This window comes from Coenobita brevimanus, chromosome 19, assembly GCF_032717465.1.
Source record: "Coenobita brevimanus isolate Jiangsu-jjx chromosome 19, ASM3271746v2, whole genome shotgun sequence".
In the NCBI taxonomy this organism is placed as follows: domain Eukaryota; kingdom Metazoa; phylum Arthropoda; class Malacostraca; order Decapoda; family Coenobitidae; genus Coenobita; species Coenobita brevimanus.
In genome coordinates, this window is record NC_136972.1 from 58,437 (window position 1) to 73,282 (window position 14,846).

At 43.4% G+C, this 14,846-nt stretch overlaps 1 protein-coding gene across 1 annotated transcript in view; it reads left to right on the forward strand.

Annotated features, from left to right (window-relative positions):
* Nucleotides 1-6,754: 6,754 nt before the first annotated feature.
* The window catches only part of LOC145391601 (sodium-coupled monocarboxylate transporter 1-like), a 35,585-nt gene continuing 27,493 nt past the window's right edge, over nucleotides 6,755-14,846 (forward strand). The window contains exons 1-6 of the mRNA XM_080266144.1: nucleotides 6,755-6,983; nucleotides 7,412-7,545; nucleotides 11,237-11,425; nucleotides 12,754-12,905; nucleotides 13,380-13,520; nucleotides 14,585-14,803. Coding sequence (XP_080122270.1) covers nucleotides 6,755-6,983; nucleotides 7,412-7,545; nucleotides 11,237-11,425; nucleotides 12,754-12,905; nucleotides 13,380-13,520; nucleotides 14,585-14,803 — 1,064 coding nt within the window. The remainder of the gene's footprint in view (nucleotides 6,984-7,411; nucleotides 7,546-11,236; nucleotides 11,426-12,753; nucleotides 12,906-13,379; nucleotides 13,521-14,584; nucleotides 14,804-14,846) is intronic.

Sequence of the window (14,846 nt, forward strand, 5' to 3'; positions counted from 1 at the left end):
CTGCGGGAGAGCATTGTTTTGGTTCGTCATTCCTCCGACATCCGATAGAGCGCCGCTGCATCCTCCCCACTTCCCGCCTGTCTCTCACCGTGACTGGACCTACGCTCTTCGTAATGGCTGCCCACGTGCTCGCTTTTGTGGTGGTGCCGTACTTGCTGCAAGGCCTCCTGCTGCTCTCGGCCCTCCTCTTAGTGTGTGTGATGATGGCCCTGCCACCTGAGAAAAGGAAGAGAGTGGTGTTGACTCTGGAAAAGAAGAGGGAGATATTGGAGAAAGTTGATGCGGGTTGGTCTTCTTCACGCATTCTCCGCGAGTTTAACCTGGCCCGGTCGATTTTGTTCGATATCAAACGTTCCTGAGACAAACTCATGCAGTACACGGCTGACTTCTCGTCGAGAAGCAAACGCAAAGTGGAAAGGAAGGTTATGTTTACCCCCAAGTTTGCAGAAGTCGACCGATCCACGTTGATTTGGTACCGACAGCAACGTGCAGCTGGTGTGATGGTACGTGGAATGGAGCTGAAGGCTGCTGCTGAGAAGTTTGCAAGGCTTCACGACGCCCTAGACTTCAAGGCATCCGAGGGTTGGCTCTTCGCGTTCATGTTGCGACATGGCCTTACTAACCGTAAAGCACATGGCGAAGCATAGGACTCTAACGAGGATGGAGTTGACGAGTTTCAGCACAAGGTGAAAGGCTTGATCGACAGGGAGGGCCTCACTCTCGGTCAAGTCTATAATGCAGACGAAACTGGCCTATTCTATCACTCGCTGCCAACGAACACTCTAGCCGAGGAGACGGAGAAGCGTGTACCTGGCCGCAAGCTTTCTAAGGAACGGATATCTGCTTTGTGTTGTGCCAGTGCTAACAGCATGCACCGGCTTAAGCCTGTTGTTGTTGGCCGTGCAAAGCAGCCTCAGTGCCTTCGTGGGGTGATGGATGTCCTTCCTGTCGTATGGTACCATTCTTTGAAAGCATGGTTCACAGCTGTGATTTTCAAAGACTGGTTTCACCGTCACTTCGTCAAGGAGGTCATCCAGTACCAGACGAAGACACTGGGAATCCCTCGCGACCAGGTAAAGGCTCTCCTTCTGCTCGACAATGCACCTGCCCACCCGTGCGACAAGGACTTGGTTGCTGAGAATGGCCGTATTAGGTGCATGTTTCTGCCACCTAATACGAGTGCTCTCATTCAACCCATGGACCAAGGAGTGATCGTGGCAACAAAGCGCCTGTACTATCGGAAGTTCCTGGACGAGGTGATGGTTGTTCTCGAGGACGAGGACGAGCGCAGGGAAGGACGTGACACTCGAGGCAAGCGGACTTTGGAAAACCTTCGCTGCTACAACATCAAGTCTGTGCTGTACAACTGGGTTAGTGCATGGAAGGAAGTCCCTGTGAAAACTCTTGACAATGGTTGGTCTCGTCTGCTTCTTGGAACAGATGTGGAGTACGATTTTCTGGGCTTTCACGTGGATGACTTCCATGCACGGCTACGTACGCACGGCGACGTTGTTGATGTGGACGATGTACGTGAGTGGTTGGACGACGACAAGGGCGATCCTGGGTATCAGACGTTGTCTGATATCGAGATCGCATCTTCGGTTGCTGGTGTCAGTCCCGAACTTGAAGATTCCGATGACGAAGGTGACGATGATGCGGACTCCTCTCAGCAGGACACTACTCCAGCCATCCCCAAGCTGAGCGCACTCTGGGAACATCTAGAGTTCGTCCTAGACTACCTGGAACACCCGGACTGCGACAGGGAGATGGGGCCCTTGGGGCTTGTGGAGGAAGTGCGTGCTTTCAGGCAGCTCATCATCAATCGCCAGAATCGTCGGTCCTTGCATCAGTCAACGATTGACAGTTTTTTCAGGCCCGTGACCCCCGCTGTGCCAAGCCCTGGCTCCACTCCGTTGCCTCCCCAAGACAGGCCCTCATGCTCCTAGCCACAGCCCAGCACATCAGCTACAGTGGAGTCACCGCTCGATGTGAGTTTGCGGCTTTCCTCAGAGTCTTCTGTAGTCAGTACGCCATCACCACGACCCAGCGATGCACCCCTTGGTCGCCTGCCAATGATACTCTCGGACTCTGACAGTGAATAAACAGCAAGAACTTCTCCACTAGACCACACGGGAATTTTGAGTGTTGTGCAGTGAAAAAAACGGTGTGTTGTGTTAAGGTTTTCGAAATGAGAGAAAAGACTCAGTGGAAACAAAATTTAACGTAACTAACCTTCTTTGTTTTGGCTTTGGAAAATAAAAAAAACTTGGGAAAAGTTAATGTGCAACACAAAATTTAAATGGAACATTATTTGGACTAAAGTGAACACTGTGAAGAGAACGGACTTCTGTCTGTTATTGACTAAGTTCAGTGCACGACTTCAGGAAGAGTGTACTGCAAGTGCTTCAGGAAATCGTTCGTACTGTCAGAGTCCGAGAGGAGGCGGTTATTCATTGAGGTGGCCAGGGACTTGCTGTAAGTAGCCAGAATGTTTCATATTGTACTTTTTTCCATACTATACTTACCAGAATGTTTCATACTGTACTTTTTTCCATACTATACTTACCTCATGCATGTGCAGTAGGAATGTGTTTTTCAGAGTTGGGCTAGGTTAGGGTCCATAAGTACCAGAATATTTATTAATGTATGAACATACTTCTAAACCCTCATTTTATGTTTCTTTTGCATTTATTTCAGTCATTTATGTGCCTTATTGGTGTGATTTGGGTGTTAAATAGGTGCTATGCATGTCCAGAGGGAGTTGTATAGGTGTTTCTCTGATTTAGTGTCCATAAGTACAAGTCCATAAGCTGGGGCCCAATATCCGGACAAAACCAATAACCGGACCTACCAATGGCTCTATTATGTCGGATATTGGAGTGATTGCTGTAATAATAATAATAATCATAATAATAATAATAATAGTAGTAGTAGTAGTAGTAGTAGTAGTAGTAGTAGTAGTAGGAGTAGTAGTAATAGTGGTGGTAGTAGTAGTAGTAGTAATAATAATAATAGTAGTAGTAGTAGTAGCAGCAGCAGTAGTAGTAATAGTAGTAGTAGTAGTAGTAGTAGTAGTAGTAGTAGTAGTTATTGTTGTAGTAGTAGTAATAATAATGATAATAATCCATCCATCCATCCATCATCTAATCCTACACTGCCCCATGAGAAGCGTAGGAGCCCGGGGCTAGGCAGTTGGTCTCGACATTTAAGATGAGAGTGACCAGCCTCACTCATCCCTGAGTGGCATTACATGAGCAATCAACCCCAACCATCCCTTGGATATAAACCTTCACCGGCTCAATCCGAATGGATCGCAATAATTACCCACTAAAACCACCAGGTGCCAAAATTTGGCTATATGATTACCACCCAGCGTAGTAAATGGTTTCCTGGTGTACAGGAAACCATTTGGCTTGTCACTCAGTGTAGAGTCACCCACAGGCAGAAGGAAAAGGAAAGAATGAAGGAAAGACAGAAGAGGAAGTGTAAAGTCACCCGTAGGCAGAGGGACAAGGAAAGAAAGAAGGAAAGAAAGACAGAAGAGGATGGAAGGAAAGAAGGATGGAGGAGAGGAAAGGGAAGACGCCCGAGAGCAGCACTACATTGAGTGAGTGGACGGTGAGCGCCCCCACCTACCACAATTGATAATAATAATAATAATAATAATAATAATAATAATAATAATAATAATAATCTATCTATCTATAGATCACAATTTAAAGAACCAAATCAACATAGCTCAAAAATGGTAACATTCCCAAAGAAATGAGTTTGGATATGACCAAAAAAAAAGTTAAAAATCCCAAATCTTTTTCAGTTATTAAAAAAAATAATCCAGATATTTTAATGACCTTAAATAATAAGGTGATATAATAAGCATAGCAATAAAATCAGTAAAGTAAAATAAGCAAAAAAAAAAAAAAGAAAAGAAAAAGTCATAAACTGCATCTTATACGGCGAAATTTTTTTGGTCGATCGTTTACAAATTCTAAGGGAAAATGAGTCTGGGTTTAATATCGTATGTGAGAGAGAGAGAGAGAGAGAGAGAGAGAGAGAGAGAGAGAGAGAGAGAGAGAGAGAGAGAGAGATTTGCTGAGTAACTGATTCATTGATAGACAAATAGACAGTCAACGAAAAAATACTAGATAGACTGATAGACAGATAGATAGACAGATAGATAGGCAGACAGATGGATAGGTGGATAGATAGACAGATACTGAGTTACTTTAGAAAAACAGATAGATCAATAGATACATTCATACTAAAATTGAGAGAGAGAGAGAGAGAGAGAGAGAGAGAGAGAGAGAGAGAGAGAGAGAGAGAGAGAGAGAGAGAGAGAGAGAGAGAGAGAGAGAGAGAGAGATTAGCTCCTTCCACCCGAGGATTTATTTATTTATTTATTCATTTTGATGCCGAAACATCTCTAGGAATGGCCCTGTCAGTCGGTCCCACCCTAATGATTGTCACTCAAGATATTCCAGGAGAGAGAGAGAGAGAGAGAGAGAGAGAGAGAGAGAGAGAGAGAGAGAGAGAGCAAACCATGCATCACTCTTCCTGCATACACACGTCCTTCGTATTTAGCCAGTATTTGTAAGGGCTATATCTGGCTGTCACTCTCCCACAGCAAAGAGGTGGACCTAATATGGGTTGATACGGATGGAGCTACAAAATCCATCCGTCTGTCTATCTATCTATCTATCTCTGTCTGCCTGTCTCTGTCTGCTTGTCTGTCTGTCTAATCTACCTACTTATCTATCTACCTATCTATCATTCTGCCTCAGTCTATCTATCTGTCTGTCTATCTATTTATCATTTTGCTTCAGTCTATCTATATATCTATCATAATATTGCCTCGGTCCTTCTATCTATCTATAATTTTCTCTTAGTCTATCTATATATCTATCATTTTGCCTCAGTCTATCTCATTCTGCCTCAGTCTATCTATCTATCTACCTGCCTCAGTCTATCTATCTATCTACCTGCCTCAGTCTATCTATCTATCTGCCTCAGTCTAATATCCGACCAATCAGTCTATCTATCTCCTCCAGTCTACCTCAGTCTATCTATCGATCTGCCCCAGTCTGTCTACCTCAGTCTATCTGTCTATCTATCTACCTCAGTCTATCTATCTGCCCCAGTCAACCCCAGTCTATCTATCTATCTGCCTCAGTCAACCCCAGTCTATCTATCTATCTGCCCCAGACTGCCCCAGTCTATCTATCGATGTGCCCCAGTCTGTCTACCTCAGTCTATCTGTCTATCTATCTGCCTCAGTCTAACTATCTATCTGCCCCAGTCTACCTCAGTCTATCTATCGGTTTGCCTCAGCCTACCTCAGTCTATCTATCTATCTGTCCCAGTCTACCCCAGTCTACCTCAATCTATCTATCTATCTACCCCAGTCTACCTCAGTCTGTCTATCTATCTGCCCCAGTCTACCTCAGTCTGTCTATCTATCGGCCCCAGTCTACCTCAGTCTGTCTATCTATCTGCTCCAGTCTACCTCAGTCTATCTATCTATCTGCCCCAGTCTACCAGTCCATCTGTCCCAGTCTACCTCAGTCTATCTATCTATCTGCCCCAGTCTACCTCAGTCTATCTATCTGCCCCAGTCTACCTCAGTCTGTCTATCTATCTGCTCCAGTCTACCTCAGTCTGTCTACCTATCTGCCCCAGTCTACCTCAGTCTGTCTATCTATCTGCTCCAGTCTACCTCAGTCTATCTATCTATCTGCCCCAGTCTACCTCAGTCTGTCTATCTATCTGCCCCAGTCTACCTCAGTCTGTCTATCTATCTGCTCCAGTCTACCTCAGTCTATCTATCTATCTGCCCCAGTCTACTTCAGTCTATCTATCTATCTGCCCCAGTCTACCTCAGTCTATCTATCTGCCCCAGTCTACCTCAGTCTATCTATCTATCTGCCCCAGTCTACCTCAGTCTATCTATCTGCCCCAGTCTACCTCAGTCTATCTATCTATCTGTCCCAGTCTACCTCAGTCTATCTATCTATCTGTCCCAGTCTACCTCAGTCTATCTATCTATCTGCTCCAGTCTACCTCAATCTATCTATCTATCTGCCCCATTCTACCTCAGTCTGTCTATCTATCTGCCCCAGTCTACCTCAGTCTACCCATCTATCTGCCCCAGTCTATCTATCGATCTCTATCTACACTGACAGGTTAAGTTAGTGGTGCCTTGGGCCACCCTCTCAGCTGACTTAAGAACACTAAGTTACCCACCGACACACTGCACCTCTCTCTCTCTCTCTCCTAGTTTCATTTTCCTTTCCAAATCTCTTCATTTACTCTCTTTCCCTCCTTTCTTTCTCCTCTCTGTTTTCCTCCGTACATCTCTCTCTCTCTCTCTCTCTCTCTCTCGTATTTTTATCTTGTGTGGACTGACAACAAATAGGCATCGGAAGCAAATAGAGAGATAGATGAATGGAGAGAGAGAGAGAGAGAGAGAGAGAGAGAGAGAGAGAGAGAGACATGATTAAGGCGTCTGAATAGATAGATAGATAGATATAGACAGATATACAGATAGATAAAATGCTCCACGTATCGTATTTTTTGGAGAAAAATGTTTCTTATAAATTAAATCGCTTAACTGCAGTCGACAGGTAAGAATTCTGTGCCTAATTTTCGATGCTTTATTTATGGCAGTCAAACCTAGAGCCAAAAAACCGTGTACAGAACGTGAACTGAACGTAATCAATATCGTCTTTATTGGCAGCAGTGTCGGGGTCGTGGAATGATGGCGTCGGCAGCGGATGAGAGTCACGCTGCTGAGCACTTCAGCACCGTGGATTATGCTGTGTTTAGTCTCATGCTGGCGGTGTCGCTCGGTATCGGGGTGTGGACAGCCTACAGGAGTCGCGGCAAGGAGTCCACGCAGGAGTACTTGTTGGGCAGCGGCGCAATGACACCCTGCCCCGTGGCACTCTCTCTCCTTGGTGGCGTCATTTCGGCTATATCTGTACTAGGTTGGTTTCTCTCTCTCTCTCTCTCTCTCTAGGGTTGACTATTCAAAAACACGAGTGATGCAATAAATTCCTATACATTCTTCCATAAACAAATCTTTCAGTAAATTAACATGATATTCAAACAAGTCATAGCAGAATATTAATGGCGAAAACTGAAGGAATCAACATCTCTCCTAGTCAGTTTCTAATTCTCCATCCTCTCCACTTCATCCCTTCATCTCATCCTTGGTCTCTCTCTCCCCTTCCTTCTCATTCACATGCACTCTTCCATTCAGTCTCTCATTCTACATCTTCTCCATTCCATCCCTCCATCTCATCCTTGGTCTCCCCTTCCACCTCCTCACTCACATAAACTCTTCCAGTCAGTCTCCCATTCTCTCAAAGTATTTCCCTAAACTCATTTCAATCTCATCCCCATTTTTCTACAGGGAATCCCACTGAAGTGTACTTATACGGGTCACAAATAGGGGTCACTCTGCTGGGTGTGGTGTTGGGCAGCATCGTCACCCACCAGCTCACCCTTCCACTCTTCTACAACCTGCGTCTTGTGTCCATTAGTCAGGTCAGTGTTTGGCCTCCACTCTTTTCACACTAACTGGGTGTAAAGTTGACATTTCCTTTCCTAACTTGGTCTAAAATGCCATACTCTTTTCTAACTTGGTCTAAAATGCCATACTCTTTTCTAACTTGGTCTAAAATTTCATTCTCTTTTATAAACTGGTTGAAAATGCCATACTTTTCACTAACTTGGTCTAAATTGCCATACTCTTTTACAACCTGGATGAGGGTAACTTTGGCCTGAGTGGCCACCGTGGCAGTGCAAACGGTCTGGATCGCTGCTGTGTCAGTGGAAGCAGTCTGTTTGAGGCAGGTGGCACCCAGTTGATGATGGTTTTGTCTCCTCTCACGCTGTGGTCTGGGGAGGTCGCCCCCCTTTGTATGATGTGGCTGCTGCTGGGTACCACAACCTGTGGTGAAGGGTTAACATCCCGGTGAGCTTGGCACTAAATTGGATGGCAGGGTTGTGAGGCAGGCACAAAATGGTGAGGCTCTGTTGTTCTGCGTCTTTTCTCTTGGCATCCTCCGCAGGCACTGAGGGCACCTCACATGCCATGCATGGTTCCTACTATCATAGCCTGGGCATTTGGTGGCTATTTCGTTGTTATTCTCCTATTTCAGGCAATTCTCTATAATATCATTTATAACCTGGTGAGAGCCCAGTAAACTCCCGGCTTTGTGATGTTGCACCTGCAGCTGTGGTTCAAGTTGAAAGTAGTGCACGAATCACAAAGACATAATCATGGTGCAGGTATTAAGGACCTGCATTATAAAAGCTGAGTGCACGAAAATGTAAACAAGCCTTCAATTTGGACTTATTGGGGAAACACTTTTTATTACTGTTAGATGTGATTGGCCTGCATCTCACACGACGGCATGAAGTAAAGATTAAAAAAAAAAAGCTCAAACATGTTACTGTACAGACACACACAAGTATCTTCCAAACTGTGACGAAGACATAAGGGAAATATCGAACCACCTGAAACACACACTAGTACCGGTAGGGTTTTTCAAGGCATTTCACAAGTTGTAATTTTTTTTTAGACAGAACTAGGAAGACAGTTGCTTCTTTGACTGTACACGATCTTTAAATCTTTGAGAAATTTCTGTAAATAATAATAATAATAATAATCATCATCATCATAATAATAATGATAATAATAATAATAATAATAATAATAATAATAATAATAATAATGATAATAATAATAATAATAATAATAACAGAAATAATAAAAAGTACTCAGTTTCAATGATATGGCCATGTATGTTCACTAAACTCACGCCATTGTGTTGGGGGTACTTGGAGATGGGATTCAAGCTGGAAGCATTGCAAGATTAAACACAAAAAAGATATATGTGTCTTCGTAGTGGTTATTTCCTTCGTATGACGTACACTCTTAGTTTTCCTTAGAGGCAGATTGCTTTATTTAAATTAAGAAGGTGTGCCAATAATGGCATTAACTGGGGTAAATTGCCTCCCATGCGTTTGATACATCTCCCTTAACCCGTCACATCCCAAGGTTTTCCGCACCTCCAACATCCCCCAATCCCGAGGTATTTTCGAAAAAAAATTTTATGGCTAAAACCTTCGCTTTTGGTGAGAAACATCGAAAATTCATAGAAAAATAGCTCACCTGAGGTTTAAAATACTCATTCCAGGTAGGAGTTCCTCCTTACCTGACTGGGTTTTCTAACATGCTGGCACCAAAGAAAACGAGTTCTATGGGAGGGTAACTATTTTATCCACTCATAAACGGTATTTATTTATTTACTTGTATGAAGTAATATGTAGTATGAGAGTATATTGGTTTTCAAGCAGTTATAAAGGCATTATAAGCATTGTTTCACTCACTAACTAATCACCATACCTGACCTTTTTTTGTCACATTACCTGATCATTATTTCTGACTCTTTCTTCTTCTAATGCTATGTAAACATTGTCCTCCACATTGTCATCAATTGGGGAATCACTCTGGCCCTGAATATCTTTACTAGCCAGGTCACTGGTAACAGGTGAATTGCCGAGACAATGGCGTGAGGGGGGGAGGGGGGAGGTTATGCGGTGTAAGGCATTGTCCCTGCTTGGCATCTTGTAGAGGAATAGAGGAAGGTGTCCCGTGTATACATACGAAAAATCACGTGCAAAAATTGAAAATTGTGCAAATTAGGGACCTTGCAATTGCACGACGTACCGGTACGTCGCCGGGACTGGCAAATGCAAATCGTTGCAAAGTACCCATACGTCGATGGGACGGGGTGGGTTAATCTGAATATATTGTTTGAAGATAGGAATGATGATGATGATGATCATGATGATCATGATGATGATGATAATAATAATAATAATAATAATAATAATAATAATAACAACAACAACACCAACAACAAGAATAATAATAATAATAATAATAATAATAATAATAATAATGATAATACTACTACTACTACTAATAATAATAATAATCATAATAATATTAATATCTTCATCCAATCCTACATCGCCCCATGGGAAGCGTAGGAGCCCGGGGCTAGGCAAGTTGGTCCTGGCATTTAAGATGAGAGTGACCAGCCTCACTCATCCCTGAGTGGCATTATGTGAGCAATATACCCCAACCATCCCTTGCATATAAACTTTCACCAGCTCAATCCGATTGGAGCGCCGTAATTACTCACTAAACCACCAGGCACCAAAATCTGGTTATATGGTTACCACCCAGCGTAGTAAATGGTTTCCTGGTGTACAGGAAACCATTTGGCTTGTCACGCAGTGTAGAGTCACCCACAAGCAGAAGGAAGAGGAAAGAATGAAGGAATGAAAGAAGAGGGAGTCTAAATTACCCATAGGCAGAAGCACGAGGAAAGACTGAAGGAAAAAAAGACAGAAGAGGATGGAAGGAATGAAGAATGGAGGCAAGGAAAGGGCAGACACCCGAGAGCAGCACTACATCGAGTGAGTGGATGGTGAGTGCCTCCACCTACCGCAAATAATAATAATAATAATAATAATAATAATAATAATAAATAATAATAATAATAATGATAATCCTTCCATCCATCCATCATCCAATCCTACAGTGCCCCAAGAGGAGCGTAGGAGCCCGGGGCTAGGCAGTTGGTCTCGACATTTAAGATGAGAGTGACCAGCCTCATTCATCCCTGAGTGGCATTACATGAGCAATCAACCCCAACCACCCCTTGGATATAAACCTTCACCGGCTCAATCTGACTGGAGCGCAATAATTACCCACTAAACCACCAGGTGCCAAAATTTGGTTATATTGTTACCACCCAGCATAGTAAATGGTTTCCTGGTGTACAGGAAACCATTTGGCTTGTCTCTCAGTGTAGAGTCACCCAGAGACAGAAGGACAAGGAAAGAATGAAGGATAGAATGACAGAAGAGGATGGAAGGAAAGAAAGATGGAAGAGAGGAAAGGGCAGACACCCGAGAGCAGCAATACATCGAGTGAGTTGATAGTGAGCTCCCCCACATACCACTAATAGTAATAATAATAATAATAATAATAATAATAATAATAATAATAATAATATCACCACGTCTACCACCAGCACCACCGTCACCACCACCACCTTTACCACGACCAATACTACTACTACTACTACTACTAATAGTGATAATAAAATACCTCAATCCACATCATAAAGCTTATGCCTTTTTTTCTGTGCCACAGTACCTGGAGTTGCGGTTCAAGTCGAGGGCAGTGCGTCTCCTTGGAACCATATGTCAGCTCACTGTAATGCTCATCTATATGGGGGTGTGTCTCTACGCACCTTCCCTGGCTCTCTCCACCGTCACCGGTCTCTCTGTTCTTGGTTCCATTGTGCTTATGGGGCTCGTGTGCACCTTCTACATCTCTGTGGTGAGTTGCAAGGCGGGAACCAGTCAGGCAGTCTCAGTGTACGGCCAAACTTGCTCGAAGCATGTGATCGACGAGATGAAACGAAGCACTGGGTTGGGTCTGCTTCAGTGTCGGAGTCTGAGCGTTGGACAGACCTCCCGTTGGACGGACCTCCCGTCGATCACATGTTTGGTGCAAGTATGGCTGTATCGATCAGATTAGGGCAGTTCAAATATCAGATCCATCTTAATTTTGGTCCACCCCATTCCGTTCACATAAATTCAGTTCGTTTGGGGTCATGCAAATTAAATTCAGTCAGGTTCATCAGTGCAGTTGGGCTTGTCTCATCCATTTGAACTTGTTATGTGAAGTTAGGTTAGGAAGGTCATACTCAGTTAAGTCCATTCGTCTACTTAGTCTCCTTTAGGTCATGCAGATCTCCGTGGGTCCTTCACATTCTTTAACCATTTAGATTAGCTCATGTCAGGTCAGGTTTCCTGCTGAGACTACTTCTACTACTTCTGTGGTCTGGAGAACCATCAACAAGAATCATTCACCCTTTAGAGATATTCAAACGCTAGTCCTATATTATTAACACTGGAAAGAATACTGGAGCCTCATCTCATTCTCTTATGTAATCCACAAATCAAACATTGACATTTTGCCTATATAGAAAAAAAAAAAATAAAAATATTGTATAATAGGCTATTTATATAAGTTTCGTCAGCACAGAGAGCGACTTGGATAGCACCTTGATATTCACTAAATGCTCCTTGCTTGAAAATGAGTCGGTAACGTGAAATACAAAAGTGAAATAGAATGGATGAAAATGAGTGTAGCTGTTATGCCTTTCAAACCGAGGACTCATTTCTCGTGTCGGTATATCAATCTTTACGGCATTATATGCAGGTTGGGTGATTCTCTCTCTCTCTCTCTCTCTCTCTCTCTCTCTCTCTCTCTCTCTCTCTCTCTCTCAACTGGAGGGGTTAGATATAGCCTTCATTAATTCCCTCGCAGGTCAATCCAAAGTAAACACAAAAAATAATAAAATCGTTCGTGGCTATCAAGAATAACTACAAAAGACGTCAGCGTAAGGAAGGGGTCAAGTGAGAGGTAGATGTTGTCTGTTATGTCGTCAGGTAAGGAGTCTCCGTAACACCTCTTCCTTATCGATTTATTTTTGGATTTGGCTGGTTAATATCCTTTTGTACGTTATTTATGCAGATTATGGCTATGTTTGAATGATTTACATAACGCAAAAGAGGACAGTAAAATGTAATAAGGAAATTAAATCGCTTGGGAAAAGGCGTTAGGGAGCTTCCTTAACCGACGGGGCTGTGTGGTTGCAGGGTGGTGTGAAGGCCGTGGTGTATACTGATGTGATACAAACGCTGCTCATGTTCGGCGGGGTGCTGGTCGTGGTCATCATCTGCTGCCAGGAAATTGGTCTTGTCAATGTCTGGACCATAGCTGACCAGGGCTCCAGGATAGAGTTCTTCAAGTGAGTCACCGTTACTTCGGAGCAAATTCCAAATGACGGAAAGCGCCAGAATCTGCAATGGGAGTACCGTTTGATTATTGTGATACGGGAAATGTGTGTATTTTAACCGTGAAGCACAAAACTCTCTCTCTCTCTCTCTCTCTCTCTCTCTCTCTCTTTCTGTGTGTGTGTGTGTGTGTGTGTGTGTGTGTGTGTTGAGAGGAGATAAAATTATGGTGTGCTTTTAATTTCAATAAAGACAATCTACTGTCATATATTGCTCATATATATAATAAAGCCCATTTATTCGAGTCAACTTCATAAAATTCAGCGTGATTGAAATTATAAAAGAAAAAATAGCCATAAAGCCATACATGTAAGAGTTAACGTTAGAGTCGGCTTTATAATATTCAACGACACTGAAATAAAAAGAAGAAAAAATATATATGACCATACAGTAACAGGCCACACCACAGCCTCCTGTTTCTGCCCTAGCATGAACACAAGTCCTTTCGTGCGCCACACCTTCTGGTCGACCACCGTGCTTGGCTTCTACTTCACCTTGGAAGTCATTGTCATCAACCAGGCCAGCTACCAGAGATTTGCTTCCATCGGCAACCTCGTTATGGCACAAAGGTTAGATGGCCTTGTTTACATTTCTCTATCCATCGGTCTATCTACCTTCCTACTTATATTGAAGGGAGACTAACTGGTTGTAATATTTTTAGAAAGATGCTTAGAAGTGTTATGGATACGAAAGCAGTTAGAGGTGATGGTGGAAGTTCATTGATCGTAAGACTGTTGTATAAAAGATATTGCTGCGAGGAACGTGGTGGATAGAGAGGAAGGGGACAACGGGAATGACAAGTAGCTAAGTTTAAAGTGAAAGCAGTGAGATGAGTACCGAGGGAAAAGATGAGTTAGAGTCAGTGAATTAGGAATAAATGGATCTGGAAAACGTGTGGAGCTGATGAAGGGAGTGCGTGGTTAGGAATGCAAGGGTAGCAAGGAGTAAGAAAGGTTCAATTTGGTGGGATGCCTATGTTGAATGGGCAGTGGGGGAAAAGGGGAGACTAGAGTGGATGCAAGACAGTCAAATGAATAAAGGGAATATGCTGAGGGTAAGAAGGGTGTGTGGATATCCGTAGAGAAGACGGGCACAGCAAAAATGCGTAACCCCACTGCATTCTCATGGAGTTGCATAATGAGGAGTGAGTGTGGACACATAGCATATTTAAGTATTCAGATTCACATTTGTTAAAATTCATAGCAGACTTCATATGCGTATAAAAATCCTCAAGGTAAGGGCTGAAAACACAGAATTCACATAAACTGTACAAATACTGGCCCAGCATAACACTGCTTAATCCACGTATCGTCCCAACACTAAACACGAACTATCATTTGTAGTGCTCAGAAGATCAGTGCTTCAACTCACTACAGGGTACTGCATTGACATACACTCACCAATGCTTAATTTATATGGACCTCGTAAGCCTCTTGTTTTTACTACAGGTTGGTCATCTCTTGCTGTGGGTGTGTGGCTGTTATGGAGTCTGTTGTACTTCTTCTCTGTTAGTATATCTAATAATTTTTAAGTTTTTACCACAGGTTGGTCATCACTTTTGCTGTGGGTGTGTTGTTGTTAAAAGGTATCTGCTGGTACCATTTAATCCTTAATTTACGTGCTTTTCCCACAGGTTGGTCATCTCTTTTGCCGTGGGTGTGTGGCTGCTGTGGAGTCTGTTCTACTTCGCCGGCCTGGTTGCCTATGCTGCCTTCAGAGACTGCGATCCCTTGGCATCAGGCAGGATACAGAAACCCGACCAGGTGATCCCTTACCTGGTCATGCAGAAGTTGGTTCACCTCACTGGAGTTCCTGGGGTCTTTGTGGCAGCTGTCTATGGCGGCGTCCTTAGGTGGGTGACGTAGTGATTCTTCCTTTTCTTATCAGCACCCATT